Source organism: Halyomorpha halys, unplaced genomic scaffold, assembly GCF_000696795.3.
Source record: "Halyomorpha halys isolate HHAL.00 unplaced genomic scaffold, Hhal_1.1 Scaffold306.1, whole genome shotgun sequence".
Taxonomy (NCBI): Eukaryota; Metazoa; Arthropoda; class Insecta; order Hemiptera; family Pentatomidae; genus Halyomorpha; species Halyomorpha halys.
This window is the reverse complement of record NW_027106917.1, coordinates 150995-167326: the sequence shown is the minus strand read 5'-3', so window position 1 is coordinate 167326 and position 16332 is coordinate 150995. Positions and strand designations below refer to the sequence as shown.

The 16332-nt window shown below is 31.4% G+C and overlaps 2 protein-coding genes across 2 annotated transcripts in view; both read right to left on the bottom strand.

Moving 5' to 3' along the window:
- Nucleotides 1–6038, bottom strand: part of LOC106681052 (UDP-N-acetylglucosamine transporter) — an 11418-nt gene extending 5380 nt beyond the window's left edge. The window contains exons 1-2 of the mRNA XM_014421175.3: nt 5923–6038; nt 178–574 (exon numbers count right to left, since the gene is read on the bottom strand). Coding sequence (XP_014276661.1) covers nt 178–552 — 375 coding nt within the window. The 5' untranslated portion in view covers nt 553–574; nt 5923–6038. The remainder of the gene's footprint in view (nt 1–177; nt 575–5922) is intronic.
- Nucleotides 6039–11426: 5388 nt separating this feature from the next.
- LOC106681058 (mitochondrial-processing peptidase subunit alpha) overlaps nt 11427–16332 on the bottom strand; it is a 28569-nt gene continuing 23663 nt past the window's right edge. The window contains exons 9-12 of the mRNA XM_014421183.3: nt 15804–16012; nt 14065–14230; nt 13413–13545; nt 11427–11711 (exon numbers count right to left, since the gene is read on the bottom strand). Of these exons, the coding sequence (XP_014276669.1) occupies nt 11536–11711; nt 13413–13545; nt 14065–14230; nt 15804–16012 (684 nt within the window). The 3' untranslated portion in view covers nt 11427–11535. The remainder of the gene's footprint in view (nt 11712–13412; nt 13546–14064; nt 14231–15803; nt 16013–16332) is intronic.

Sequence of the window (16332 nt, the reverse complement as noted above, 5' to 3'; positions counted from 1 at the left end):
AGACACTCAAAAATTAATTATTAAATATGGCGTTAACATTTACTTCATCGTCTAATTCACTTTCCAGCGGCCTATTCATACTCCACAGAATAAATTTAATTAACCTCTTTCTGAGGAAACAATGGTAAATTAGTAAATATTAAAAAAAAAAAAAATCTTCCAATTGAAATATGTTACCTGATAGGTTGCAGCATCTAAATAAGAAGTGGAAACGTACAACAGGTTGTTCTGTATGACGAAGCATAAGGACGGGACTGAAACTTTAATAAGATCCATTGGATTAGACACGAAGGTGCTGTATAGATCTTTCCTCAACGCCCTGAAGCTGTTGTGCTGAAGATAAACCAAAAAGAGCGAAAGGTACAACTTGACCCATTCGGTCATCACTACAGCAGTGGGCGAGGAAAACATGGGGCCATCCCTGGTGCCAGAATAGCGCATGCTCAGTCCGACCAGAGAATCCATTATAGTTCCAGTTACTAAGATTGCCACCTTAAGGAGACCAGTGCTATGAGCGTCTGGTGTGTCCATAATTTTTTTGTCTCTTTTCATCTCTAGCAGTTATCAAAAAATCCTGAAAACAAAATAAATATTAATTCAGTTAAATCAAATAGTAAAAAAATCTAAAAACAGTTTTAAAAACCCTTCTAGTGACACCACCTATGAGTGACCGCCAGCAGGGGCCTGAGGATTGTTTTAAATATAAGAACAGTTGTTTCTGGTTTTAGTTTGGAATTTCTGTTTAGGATAGGATTTATAGCATTGCTAACCTTGCACAAGTTAGAGTTAGTTTGATGTTGATATGGTGATTCCAGGTAAGATGGCGATCTAGGTGAATTCTCAGGTATCTTACTGTTTCACTGGCAGGATTCCATTTCACATTTTTACCTTTGAGAATTAGATCCGGTGGATCTGGAGGGCGTCGAAGAGTAAAAACTTTTGAGTTGCATTTTTCAATTTTCAAGCTAATCAACCATTTAGTGAAATATTGTTCTAAATCATTAAGGTGACTTTGCAAAGTGTTCCTAGCTATTTTTATGTCATCATGTTGAGAGAACACAGCTGTATCGTCAGCGAACATAGCTATGGAGGTGTGTGTGGACTGGACGATGTTGTGAAGGTAGAAGTCGAACAAAATGGGAGAAAGGACTGAACCTTGAATCCGCTAATTATAAATTCCGATAGTCTTGCTAGATGGTGAGAAGTGGAATGACTGTATTGAAAATCAGGAATTATTTCGATGCTTTGAAAAAAAAGAATTAAGATGTTTTTTTATAACCGATTCAAGTAATTTTTCAAAAATGAGTAATAAACTGAAAGGTCTATAGCTGCTGATTTGTTTAGCGTTCTTACCAGGCTTGTGAATTACTATGAGTTCAGCTTTCTTCCATGTGTCCGGAAAGTATCCAGTACGAAGGCAACTGTTGAACGTGATAAAAACGACAGCTTTCCTGGGTAACATTTTGATTGCTATGACTGGGATCAAATCATGGCCAGGACTTTTCTTTATCTTGAGCTACCTGGATCTCTTTTGGGGTCGTGAATTCAGGTGGGAGTTCAACTGTTGCGAGGGGGAGATTTACATACTTGTCAATTTGATCAGTGACTAAATTCGGACGTATTTCTTTGTTGGAGAATGTTTTCTCAAAGAAATTGGCGAACACTTCAGCTTTTTTGGCGTCACTGGTGATGAATTCATCGTTGTCTACTAGACTTGGACGTTTATTCAACAGACATCCCGTAGTCTTCCATAATGAATGGTCCTTTGGGTCTAAATTTTCCACATATCCCTGATATTTAGAATACGGCCATTCATCCAGATCTTCGGCTTGTTAAAGACCAACAGACACAATTTTTTTTAACCCTAGTTTTTAGTTTTAGTTCTAGAGCCATCGAAACCCTTAAGTGGCCCCCAACACTTTTGACTTAAGACCATGAACTCAAATTCAGCCCATCTCATTACAACAAAGTCTAAAATGTTGCCCTGCTACAGTGAAAGGAGAAAGATTAGATCTTTATATTTATATGTATATATGTATCAATTGTCAGTTATTTCGGATTATAGGGGTTCTAAAAATAAAAAAATAAATTAAATATTGACCACCTTTACTGAAATCCTCATATTTTTTAATTTAAAAAAAATCATTTAATAAAATCAGAAATATTTTTTTTTAAAATAAATAATTCAAATTTTATCCATTATAGTCTCAAAACCTTTTATTTCTCTAATAAGTCCTAAAATTTTTGACTAATTAGGTAATTAAACATATGTGGGATATACTTATTAACAAAAAAATATCTTTTACCTAATGTTTTTAATGTTTCATAGATATTGATGTTTTTGACCTGGGCAGAATAGCCTGCATGGAGTTTAGAGTTTTTTAAATTATATAGTTTCAAAGTTGTATTAAGGTAAGGTAAATTATTAATAATAATGTTAAGTATTTTGAAATGGTTGTAGGATCATACATGTAATAAAAGCTGTTTTGTAGTAGATTGTCCCTGAAGATGGCCGGATTGGCCGAAACGTCGGACTTATAAGAGAAATAAAAGGTTTTGAGACTATAATGGATAAAATTTGAATTATTTATTATTAAAAAAATTATTCTTCAGAAAGAGGCAAATCGACTGGCGTATGAAATGAAATGAAAAATAGTTAATTATTCTGGGACTAGGTGCCTTTAGAACAATTAGAAAGGTAATTTTAATTTTATAATAACATTTATTGGCCATAAAACAGTGTGGCCTCACTTAATTATAACTTATATACAGAGAAGAAAAATAAATAAATTAAAAAACTAACTGACTTAATGAAAAACAAAACAAAAATTAATTACAAAATATCTGTACTATTGTAATAATGGATTTGATTGGTGAAGCAAGAGGTAGTTAAATAGAAGGGTTTTAAACGAGGAAAGGGAATGGAGTTCCAGAGATATGCAGCTCGGCAAAAAAACGATTTATCAAACGCAGCAGTTCGGTGAGGTGGAGGGTAGATGTCAGATAAACGGGACTTGGTAGTACGGGATTGAACTGAGAATTTGAATTGCAGGTTTTCTAAGATATAGGAGGGGCGTTGAGTACTAATTGCTTGGAATAGAAAGGAAGCTAGGAAATACTGGCATCGGAAGGATGGTTAGAGCCACTTCAGTTTGGCGTAATACTCGGTCATGTGTGTATCTCTGCTGATCCCTAAAATAAAAAACTGAGGAATTCATATATATAATAACCATGAAAAAAAATGTATAGTTTTTGGGCTGTGAACCAATTTTCAGATTGTTTTTAAGAATTAAAAAAAAAAACCTATTTTTTAATTCATCAGAAACACTAAAAAAGAATGTCCTTTTCATAGACACATAATTTCTAAAGAAGTCATAAAATCTGACCCGTCGAAAAATAAAGTTATTAATAATTTACCCAACCACAGCCGTAAGAATCCATTTCTCGGATCGAACAGACAATATAAAATTATGACAAAAACAATAACAATTAAATTAGTTAAAGTTAGAAATACTAAAATCAATTTCCATGACTCACAATGTCTCGGTACAAATTATCTCTTTTAAATTAATTCTTTACAAAAATCTCGTTGTGGCAATAAAGTTTTATAGAAACGGATCGTGAATTTTCTATTTCGGTTACCATTGTTCATAAAATCTTTTATAACTTCCCTGCATTTTGTCCAATTTATAAGTTTAGAGAACCATTGATAAGCTAAATCACTTTTAACTTGTGTTGAAGTTCTTTTTTTTTTTTTTTTTTTTTTCAAAAGGCGAATTTTTTGAGCTAAACATTTTTATTTTTAAAATTTGTATTTAAAGGTTATTCTTTAGGTGCTAATAACGAATGCCAATTTGTTTTCACTCCTTTAACCAGTATAAGAATAAGAATAAGAAATATCTAAATCGGACAAGTATTAACGATTATACAGCGAAATTAGCTGTTACCATTTATGTCACTACAGTTACCGTCTAATCACTCCATCTATATTAATCCACAACACACTTTTGAATTATTGGACCAATTTAAAGGTTTTTTTTTTTTTCTCCCAAAATATTCACTGTCACCAAGGGAAAGTTTTATCCTATTGAAATCCTCGCCAATCACCAATCTTCGGTGAGGATTGGTTGAGTCATGTTGAAGTTAATTCCAACTGAGACGAAAAAGAATTTAACCCAAAAAAAAAATTATTATCTAAGTTTTCAAAAATTCGTATTTAACGGTTTCTCGAGGTGCTAAAAAGGAATAAAAATTTTGTTTTACTCCTAAAAAATCTCCTTATTCATTTAGACAATTTGATTACCTATTATATTGTCATAAATATACTACATTAAGCAAGAACAGTTTTTATATGACAAGCCTCACTTCAATATTAGTACTGTATTAAAGCAATTCAGAATTAATGAACTACCAAAGTGAGGTAAAAGATTTTTGTGGAGTAAAATAAAGTTGATATTCGTTTTTCCACCTCGAGAAACCATGAAATACATATTTTCGAAAAAAATTGGAAAATCAATTTCAATTCTGGCCCTAACTTTTCACCTTAATTAGCCTTTGATTTCTTTTAGAAAAAAAATAGAATTAACTTTAAGGCGACTGAACCTATCCATATCAAAATTGGGAGTGGTTGTTCTCTATAAGCTGCACCAAAATTGTGCCCTTTGGTAATAGTTGTAAAACTATTACAACAAACCCCTCGAGAAACCACGAAATACTAATTTTCGAAAAAATTGGAAAATCAGTTTTTTCTGGTCTAATCTTTTCACCTTAATTTCTGTTGAAAAAAAAAATAGAATTAACTTTAACACGACTCAACCTATCTACACCAAACTTTGGAGTGGTTTAGGTCTTTATAAGCTGTACCAAAGGGCACAAACCCTTCGAGAAACCACCAAATACTAATTTTCGAAAAAATTGAAAAATCAGTTTTTTCTGGTCCTATCTTTTCACCTTAATTTCTTTTGAAAAAAAAAATAGAATTAACTTTAACACGACTCAACCAATTTACACCAAACTTGGAAGTGGTTTAGGTCTCTATAAGCTGTACCAAAGGGCACAAACCCTTCCAGAAACCACCAAATACTAATTTTCACCAAACTTGGGAGTGGTTTAGGTCTCAATAAGCTGTACCAACGGGCACAAACCCTCGAGAAACCACGAAATACTATTTTTCAAAAAAATTGGAAAATAATTTTTTCGGGTCCAATCTTTTCACCTTAATTTCTTTTGAAAAAAAAAAACAGAATTAACTTTAACACGACTCAACCAATCTACACCAAACTTGGGAGTGGTTTAGTTCTCTATAACCTGTAGCAAATGGCACGAGCCAGTTCCAATTAAACAAATTAGAACCGGAGATATAAAATAAAAAGTTTTTATTTATTCGAAACTGATATTTTGCCTTTATAAGGCGAATTAATGTAGGATTAGAATAAAATGCAGGGGAGTTATGAATAATGTTAACCGAAATAAAAAATGTTAAAATTCTCCAAATAAATCAATGTGAAAAATATATAATTTTTAATTTCTTTGAAAAATTCTATTTGACACTAAAAACGAACAGGATTTGCCTTTTCCTAAAAATTCTTGTAGACGTACCTTACTAAAATCCTCATTATGTTTTTGTTTTTTTTAATTTTTAGAGAATAAAAGATCATTTAATAAAATCACTTTTATTCTTCAAAAAGAGTCAAATCAATTCCCATATAATAACCATGATGAAAATGTATACTTTCTGAGCTACGCTCCAAATAAAATCTTAATTTTTTTAAATACTTATTTTACCGAAAAAATCAGACCAACCGGTAAATTCCTGAAACCCCCATTAGTGGTAAGGAAGTTCTTAAAGTACGAGAAAATATATAATGATTTTTATATATTATATTAGTTTTCAGCTTTAGAAAATATATTATCTATACTTACAGTTCATTTCAGAAATTTCATTGCCCATGCAAAACTAGGTGTGAGGAGAGGTCAATCGTTGATGTTGACAGTTTCATGTTCTATCTCAAAGTGCTATCCCCTCTTCGCGTTCCTTCGGGTAGGGTTAGAATAAACCAAAGATCGAATACGACGAAGTTATTACCCACATTGTTTTTAACTAATCGCGTCAAGTCAACATGAGACCACATTTAATTTATAAATTTAAATTAGACGAAAACGACTAACATGGAATCCTCATACAAGTCTGAAAAGACAGGAGACTGCATGTCGATTCCGACTATTGCAAAATTTACTAGACAAACGGTCCAAACTTCCAATCCATTACAAAAGACTGATCTACATGGCTATTATAAGGCCTATCTGGACATACGGAGTTGAGCTTTGGATCTCCACTAAACCATCAAATTCCTCCCAAATTCAATCCTTACTGTCCAAAATTCTTCGTAAAATCCATAATGCTCCTTACTTTGTCACGAATCAAGTCATCCATCAGGACCTCAATATCTCATATGTTGCCGATTTGGCCAGAACCAGTTACCATTCCTTCCATCATAAACTTCCCAACCATCCAAATCCAGTTGTTTCTAACCTGGATCATTACCTAATAATCCTCCTAGGCGTCTGAAAAGAAGATGACCTCGAGATCTTCTCTTCTAGAAATGTTATTGGAGTTCTATCAATGGGTAGATTCTCCACATGTTTGTATCATATCACTATATCAACAACAGCAAATTTACTTGTTGTATATATTTTATACAGTTGTAAATAACAATAAATAAATTATTAAAAAAAAAATTAGACAAATACTAAAGTTTTTATTTATTGACATTTACAACTGTATTCACATTAAAATGCACCTCGTAAATTTGAGGTAAGATCATAATGGTATGATACAGGCATGTAGAGAAACTACCCATTGGTAGCACTCTAATAACATTTTTCCATTAGATCATCTCGAGGCCATCTTCTTTTCAAACACCTAGGAGGATTATTAGGTAATGATGGAGAAGCCAGGTTAGAAACAAGTAATTTTGGGTGGTTGGGAAGTTTATCATGGAAGGATTGATAACTGGTTTTGGCCAAATCGGCAACATATATGACATTGAGGTCTTTATGGATGATTTTATTAGTGACAAAGTAAGGAGCAATGAGGATTTTACGAAGAATTTTGGATAGTAAGGATTGGATATGAGAGGGATTCGAAGTTTTGGTTGTGCCCCAAAGCTCCTTATGTCCCAGATAGGCCATATTTTAGTCATGTAGATAAGTCTTTTGTAATGGAATCGAAGTTTAGACCATTGGTCTAGTAAGTGCAGAATCGATGTGCAGTTTCCTGTCTTTTCAGTCTTGTGTAAGGATTCCAAGTTAGTCGTTCGTTCAGATGTAGTCCAAGTTAGCGGATTATGTTATCTGCAGGGGTAAGAGCAACATTATTAAAGGATATTGTTGGGCAGTCGGTAGATTCACGGTTAACTTGATTTGTTGGGATTTATTTTAGTCCTCTAATTTCGATTCCATTCTTTGAGAGCTGTGATATGGGATTGGAGAGTTTGAGATGCAATCAAAGGGTTATTATTAACTGCGAGCACACATGTGTCATCGGCATACGTGGTGAGGATAGAGATAAGATTGGTTGGAATGCCAGCTGTATAGACGGTGTAGAGGATAGAACTGAGGATACTACCTTGAGGAACGACAGAGAACTGAGCTCTAAAAGAGCTATTTACGTCCAATAGTTCTCGAGATATAGCTTTTTAAAAAGCAAAATTTCTTAAAATTGTACTTAAAGATTAATAGTTAGTTAATTTACTTTGAGAAATCTATATCTCAGGAACTATGTGACGTACAGATGTCTATTAGCACTCAAATTAAAGCTAGTTTAATGGACTATAAATAAGTTTATGACCTTTACCGTCGTAGTAATAATAGTTTTCATAATATTTGCTAAAATAAATTGATTAATAGTTAATAGTTTGATTTATGAAAAACTTCATTCCAGAAACCTTGGACGTACAGATTTTTGCCAGCGCTCAAATTAAAGCTAGTTAAATTTACTACAAAATAGTTTATAATGTTTATCTTTGTAGGAGTTGTAGAGTAGTTTTTATTATATTTGACAAAATAAACTCACAAAATGTTAATTTACAGTTGTTAGTATAAAATGTTGGATTTTTGAAAAAATATATCTCTAGATCCATAAGTCGCACATATGTCTCCCATCACTCAAAATAAAGGAAATTTAATTTACTATCAAGTAGTTTATGACACTTATCTTCGTAGGGGTAGTAGTTTTTATGATATTCACATATGAATATAAATTTTGCAAACGAAAATTTGTCCGATCAACTACAAATCAATTTATAATTATGTGAGATAGTTGACCGTGGATGACGTACAAGGAGAAGATGGTTGGGGATGCGGTCAAAGAGAAACACAAATAAGTTATATTAACCTATTTTATTGTGCCAACGTTTAGGCTAGAGTTTCTAGCCTTCTTCAGCCGAAACGTTGGCACAATAAAATAGGTTAATACAACTTATTTGTGTTTCTCTTTGACCACACCCCCAATCATCTTCTCGTATAAATCAATTTATTTTAGCAAATTTCATGTAAACTACTATTCCTACGAAAATAAACATCATAAACTACTTTATAGCTCATTAAACTAGCTTTAATTTGAGTGCTAATAGACATCTGTACGTCAAATGGTTTTTGATATATAAATTTTTCAAAATAAATTCACTAATTACTGATCTTTCAATACGTCCAATACAACATTTTTAAGAAATGTTGCTTTTTAAAAAGCTATTTCTCGAAAACTATTTAACGTAAATAACTCTATTAGGGCTCATATTTTAGCAAATTTGCTCTTCTTTAAATGACGTTCTCTTAGGTTTTCTTGTGCTGTTTCTACTTTTTGAGATATAGAACTCCAAATGAAAAATTAGTTTTTTTTATCGCTTTGAAACAGCGGCCATTTTTTATTCCCCTACCTATACTTGGCAGACTCATCAATTTTGACTATTAATTATTCATAGTTTTCATTAAAGTAATCAAAAAATTAGGATGAGATAACTGCCTTTTTTCTCCTCTTTGGATCTTGTACTATTTCACTCTCGTCTATGTCGCACATTTCATACTCATCTTAATCAAGCTCGCTGTAACATCCGGTAACCATATTTTTATAATACTCAACCATCCATGCTTTTCCAATCAGGTCCAAAATATTTCTTTAAAAGATTGTCGACATCTGACAATTTCGCTGGAAAAAGAGGTACTCTTACAGATGTCAACTCCAGTGACATGTGAAATTTTCCTATTTTTCTTTGTATACGATTCAAATGCATCTACATCGTTGATATTTTGCTGTATGTTCCTATTGAATGATAAAGATGAATCATTTGGTACACTCTTTACAACAACAATATTTATGCTTGAGCATAAAACAACAGTTTCACAATTATTATGAATAGAAAAATTCAATTTTTTTAGACATAAGAAAAACACACCCAGTTTTTAATTATTGATTGTTAGTAATAAACCATATGGCGAGAGGTTTCAAATGGGTTTGCCACTAAAACAAATGTAATATTTTTTTTTTTTTTTTTTCGGCCAAGACTCCCATTGGAGTCCTATACTGCCTAACCATGGTTGGGGGTCAATGCTCTTCATTTTGTGGGACCGCCACGCAATAAAAAAGTCAACGTCTCTGGCCGGATTCGAACCGGCACCGCCAATAGACATCAAATTGGTAAGACTGTGTCTTAACCACTGAGCTATGGGCGGCCCAAAATGTAATATAATCAAACATTAAATGAATTATACATAAAAATAGATTTAAAAGAAATATACTAGAATAGAAGAGAAATAAAAATGTTGATAATGAATTTCAGCAGTGGCAAACCCATTTCAAACAGTCTCTTTGCCAACATCTCCAAATATAGATACTTTTCTATTGTAAAAGGTGAAAATATGAAAAGGAAATCTAAAACAAACTGGCATAATAACAATAAAAACCAGCACCCAACTGATGAAACCTTCTGGGATTAACATGGATTTTAGGTGGAGCTGGTTTTGCAACTAATGCACACAATGTTCACTGGGAAGCAGCTGATTCTGCTCCTTACTGCTTGGGAGTATGATATAGTGTATTGAGAACGGAGAAAAAAAGGCATTTCAGAATGTGAATGGCACTGGTTTTGAAGCTGCAGACCTCATATAATTTATACAATTAAATGTTAAGCCAAATAAAGTTTAAACACCTGTATTTTAATCATGAAGGCATGTCATAGCCCCAGTGTTCCACTAAATCTATATATATATAGGAATTCTAGAAGGTTATTATATACTACCACATTTTCCATAAAAGACTTAGACAAAGTGAACTAATTATTCGATTTGTCAAAAGATTTTGATTTTGTTGACCATGAGTGTCAGGGCTTATTAATAAGAATATTAAAAGGTTGTAGACAATTAATGAAAACAAAAAAATTACAGATAAAAAGAAGAAGCATAAAATATAGTAAAAACTAAAAGATGGAAAAAGGGGATAAGAATAAAGGAAGATAATGAACAAGATAAGAAATGTAACTAACGGACTGGAAGTCAATGCGAGAGTGAACGTTGGCAGGATGTAGTGGGTATTGAAAGTTAAAATACATTACATTTGAAAATAATTTACAGTATTAGAAAATTAAAGAAGAAATTAAAAATAGGCAAACATTAAATGATAATAATATACATAATAGAGGAGAAGAAATTTTTAAAAAAATATTGATAAATTAAATACAATGAAAAAAATAAATTTTTGTTTTTAAAAATTATATGACACGGGCAATTAGCCTGCGAAAGAAAGATATTTTTAATTAATTGTAACAAGTCAATGATTGAGGTATATTGAAAAATATTAGTATTATGTGAGGAGGTAATCTGGTAATAATGTGAAAACAATTTTTAGGTTGTCTCCGTTGAAGTTCTATCAATGGGTAGATTCTCCACATTTTTGTATCATGTCATTATATCACTTACAGCAAATTTACCTGTTGAATATATTTTTATACAGTAGTAAATAACAACTAATAAATTTTTAAAAAAATGTTGTCTCTTCGAAAATGGCCTAAGTGCTGAAACATTGGAGATTTTAAAATAAAAAGTTAAGAATAAAAGTGGATCATTGAAGTTGGTATTATTATTAATATAAACCACTCCCAAAAAATCAATTAATAAACATATTAAATTAATAATCTAAAAAAAAAATAATTCAAATAGTAAATAAACTATTCATTATGGGCCAATGTTTTGTCCAACTTTACAGAGCTTCATCAGGGCTCTTTTAAATGAAAGAGCTGAAATGTTGGAAGTTTTAAAATATAGTTGAGAGTAAATTGGATCATTAAAGTCAGAGTAATTATTAATAAAATTTTACTTACAATATTAAAATTAAACATAAATGAAAATGAACTTTAATGGTTGTAAAAAAACTATTAATTGTCGTCTATTTATTATTAAACAGAATATGTACATAAACACAAATTCGATTAACAAGGCTTAAACACATTTATTTTCCTAAAGATTAGATTAACGACCGTCCTCTTAAGTAAACAGGGAAATCCTCCCTTTCCTGAATGGAGCCCTTTCCTTGTCGGTCAGTGCTGCCTGAATGTCGGACAGGGCGGGCAGTTTTTTGACATCGCCCCTAGCAGCAACTGACGGCTGGCTTTTCAAGAGTCTATTAGCCACTCGCTCTATATCCTCCTTGCTGACGTTCTCTACAAATATAAAAACAAACATTAAAAGTAAACCAATACAGTAAGTAATTAGTATAAACATAAACATTATACTTTGAAAAATAATTTATAGAAATTTAAATTTTGAACAAAACATTTATGGGATAAAAAGATGCACCTAAAACAATGTACAGAGTGAAAACAAGGAGGTAGCTACGATAAATAATGAAGGAGAAAATATAAATAATGTAAGAAAAACACCAAATTAATTTATAATTCCAGGTCGAAGATAAGCAGATAAGGAGTCGTCTCTAGCTGAGGGAGTTAAAGCATAGTTCTTTGCAACCTCTAAACTGCAGCAGCATCAAGGGTTGACAACATTTATTTCTGTAGTGGTTTCATGAAATGATAACAACAGGTTACCACCCAGTAGGGAACCCTCCATTTTGATTTTTAGGATTTCTCACTGTAGTTTTTTTTTTTTTAATTCATTAAATCTCATAAATCATAAGGAAATGTTAGACTGACCTAGTAAGTATTATTTTCTTATTAAAATAAAATTAGCTAAGATATTTTTTGTGTACCCAGTTTTTGAGAAGTTTTACGATTTGGATTAAACCTATTTTGAAAGTCAATGCTTCAAATATTGTAATCAATATTTGATATTTTATAAAAATGAATCAATATACTAACATAAATAACATAATTAGTACAAAATATAAACATTATATAATCCTTGAAAAATAATTAATAGAAATTTAAATTATGAACAAAAAATGTATGGATAAAAATAGAAGAATAATAGAATGTACGGAGAGGTGAATAAGGAGGTAGCTGCAATAAGTAGTGAACGAAGAAATGTAAGAAAATATAAATCTTGAAAAATAATAAGTATAACATTATAACTCTTGAAAAATATAAAGTATAAACACTATAACCTTTCAAAAATTAAAAAAAAGTCAGTAACATTTCTATGGGTTCCAAGCCATGTAGGAATCGCAGGGAATGAACTGGCCGATCACGCTGCAAGAGAAGCACTCGCGCTTCCAGGACGAGGTAAAGCAATTTTAACTCCGTCAGAGATATGCAGGCCTCTTGTAAAGGAAGTCAAAGATCAATGGCAATCTATGTGGAACGAAAGCCCAACGAGAAAATTAAAAATTATTAAAAAGGATGTCAAGCCCTGGGGTACCTCCAGTTGCAAATGCCGCAGAGAGGAAGTTGTACTGACTAGGCTGAGAATAGGTCACACGAGGCTCACCCACTCCTATCTTATATCAAAAGAAACCCCTCCGAACTGCCAGTATTGCAATAACAATTTAACAATAAGCCATGTTTTCCAACGATGCCCATATTTTACACCACACCTCAATAGCTTGGGACTAAGCCAAGATATCTCAAAAACCATTGGAGACGATGATAAGGCAATAGAATTGGTGTTCCAGTTTTTAAAATCACAAAATTTACTTACAAAAATATAACTTGATCGGAAGAAAAAAAAAAAAAAAAATTAAAAAATAAATAAAATTTAACGAATATTAGCAAAATTAAATAAAATATAAATGGCGTTGATGACCAATGAAGTTTGGCGCCACTCAACAACCAAACAAACAAACCTTTCAAAAATAATTAATATAAACATAATAACTCTTGAAAAATAATTAATATAAATTTAAATTTTTTAATTGATATAGCTCTAATAAAAATAAAATACACTGAAAAAAATATTATAGATGATCTCACCAATTTCTTGAATGAAAGTGGCTGGCAATTTACGATGCCCGATAGCGAGAACTTGCCTGGCGATATCTTCAAACATCACTGGTCGTGATTCGAGATTCATAAGAATCATTGATTGAAGCTGTGTTTTTGCTCGCTAAAAAAGGAACAAAACACTTAGATAGAGATCAGCTATAATTCTAAATATTAAGGATTCAAATTATTAATAACATGTAAATTTTTGTATTTTAAATTTCATATAATTCTTTATTAAAATAAAAATAAGATGGCCCAGGTGTAGTCAAAGAAAAAACTTAAGTAGTAATAAAATTATTTAATGTAAGCCAACATTTCGTCCCACATTGCAGAGCTTCATCAAGGCTAAAAAAGATACAAACACTTAATAATAAAATAACAAAATAAATTAAATAAGAATTACAAAAAGGTTTAGCTCTTATAAAGGAGCCCTGCAACGAGGGGTGAAACGTTGGTTCACATTAAAGTTTTATTCCTATTCGAGTTTTTTCTTTGACTGAACCTGAACCATCTTCATTTTATTAGTACATACGGTCAATCAACAATTTTCCAATTAATTTTTATTTTTTATATTTATATAACTTGTTTCTAAAAAAAATTTTTTTTTCTATAAAAAATTTATAAATTTAAAACAGCATACCCTAAGCTCAACTGAATCTACTTCTCCAGCCATAGCCGCCATTTCCCGAGTTAGTACATCAACTATACTTCGCACATTGCTGGGAGGAGCACTAGCATGAATATAGAACAGGCCAGAATCTGAATACGTTTGATTGTAAGCGGTCGCATTGTACATCCAGTGATACCTAAAAATAGAAGTATAACTTATTATTATTTTCAACTCTAAATAATGATAATAAAGTTTTAGCGAACCCAAAGGTTCGATGCCAATAAGATATGATGAGTATGATCAAAATCTGTAGTCACTTTTGAGAAAATGATAAAATCTATGAAATAAAGCAGCATTTCTGTTAGGGCCAACAGCCTAAGCAACAACCACAGTAAGTATAGAAAATAAAAAAAAAAAAGAAAAATAGAATAACATAAAATGAATAATTTTACAAAATAGAATTAATAAAATGAAGTGATGAGAGAAGCGGGAAATAAAACGTATACATAGGTAATTGAAAAAGTGGGTAAAATAACATAATTAAGGAAACGAAATAAAAATGAAGTTATATAATGCAAAGAAGTATGGATATATTAGTTATTAATAATTTAAAAATTGAAATATGGAAAGAAAAAGAAAATTGAGAGGAAGAAAATATATGTAACAATAATAATTGATAAGTAAAGTATACCATACAAAAAGAAATAGAAAAAAAAATTTTTTTGTGAACAATAATTATAAAATAAAAATATAGTGAACATAACTTATAACATGGGTAAGGAAAATGGATAAAAGTGGAGAAAAGAAGGGGTGGTAAAATAAAGAAAGGGGAAACCTGTCAGATTGAAAATCAAACGCCTAATGGACATTGCGCCAATAACGGCCAAACTCTGTCCAAAAAATTGTCTACTTTTTATTTTTTACCCTCTCGCAACGTTTCCTCTTAAAAAACACTTAGTCATTCTTGTAACGGCTTTTTTAATTCAGAGTTTGGCCGTTATTGGCGCAGTATCCATTAGGCGTTTGAAGCTGACAGGTTCGTTTTATTCTTTTTTTTTTTTTCTCTTTCCCCTTTCTTTATTTTACCACCCCTTCTTTTCTCCACTTTTATCCATTTTCCTTACCCACGTTATAAGTTATGTTTACTATATTATAATTGGTGTTTTCAAAAAAAAATTTTTTTTTCTATTCCTTTTTGTATGGTATACTTTACTTATATTTTCCCTCTTTATCAATTATTATTGTTATATATATATTTTCTTCCTCTCAATTTTCTTTTTCTTTCCATATTTCAATTTTTGAATTATTAATAACAAATATGTTCATACTTCTTTGCATTATATAACTTCATTTTTATTTCATTTCCTTAATTATGTTATTTTACCCACTTTTTCAATTACCTATGTATACGTTTTATTTCCCGCTTCTCTCATCACTTCATTTTATTAATTCTATTTTGTAAAATTATTCATTTTATGTTATTCTATTTTTCTTTTTTTTTTTTTTTTATTTTCTATACTTACTGTGGTTGTTATCTTGTTCTATTCTTAGCCCTGAAGAAGGCTAGAAACTCTTGCCGATACGTAGGCACAATTAAATAGGTTACACCAGCTTATTTGTGTTTCACTTTGACCGCACCCCCACCCCAACCATTTTCTCCTCGTACTAATTAATTTATTTAAACAATTAATATTTCATCTTAATTATTTTTATTCAAGAGCTGTTGTTACTATAATAGCGGAAAACCAGCTTAACGGATTCATTTTTACCTGTTGAGAACATTGGTGTAGAGCCTGGTATACATTCCCTTGCCTGGGCCACCAGCTGAGAATGAGCCACCACCCCCCATCATCACAGATAGGACGCAGAGCGGGATGAAGTCCTGATCCGTATGGCTGCATCCTTCCAACCCTATCACAACATGAGCCAGCTCTGGCAGGCCAGACGGTCCCATGTGTTGTGGAATTTTACACTCATCCTGGAATACATTTAAATCAATTTTTACCGTATAAGGCTAAGGATATTTTTTTTTTATATGTAATAATTCAATTTTATAGGTATGTAGGACAGTTTGATAAAAAATTATAACAATCATTATTATATTTCTTTTGAGGACTTTATTTTATAACCGTCATCCACTTATTTCTTCTTTATATTATCCAAACGTTTCGGGCTCTTCTGTCGGTTATCAAGTTCTACTAATAAAAATATTTACAATCAACAGTTTTTCAATTAACATTCATTTACAATCAACTAAGTTTACATTGCATTTTAATAATTTTTATTTTACACATTTAA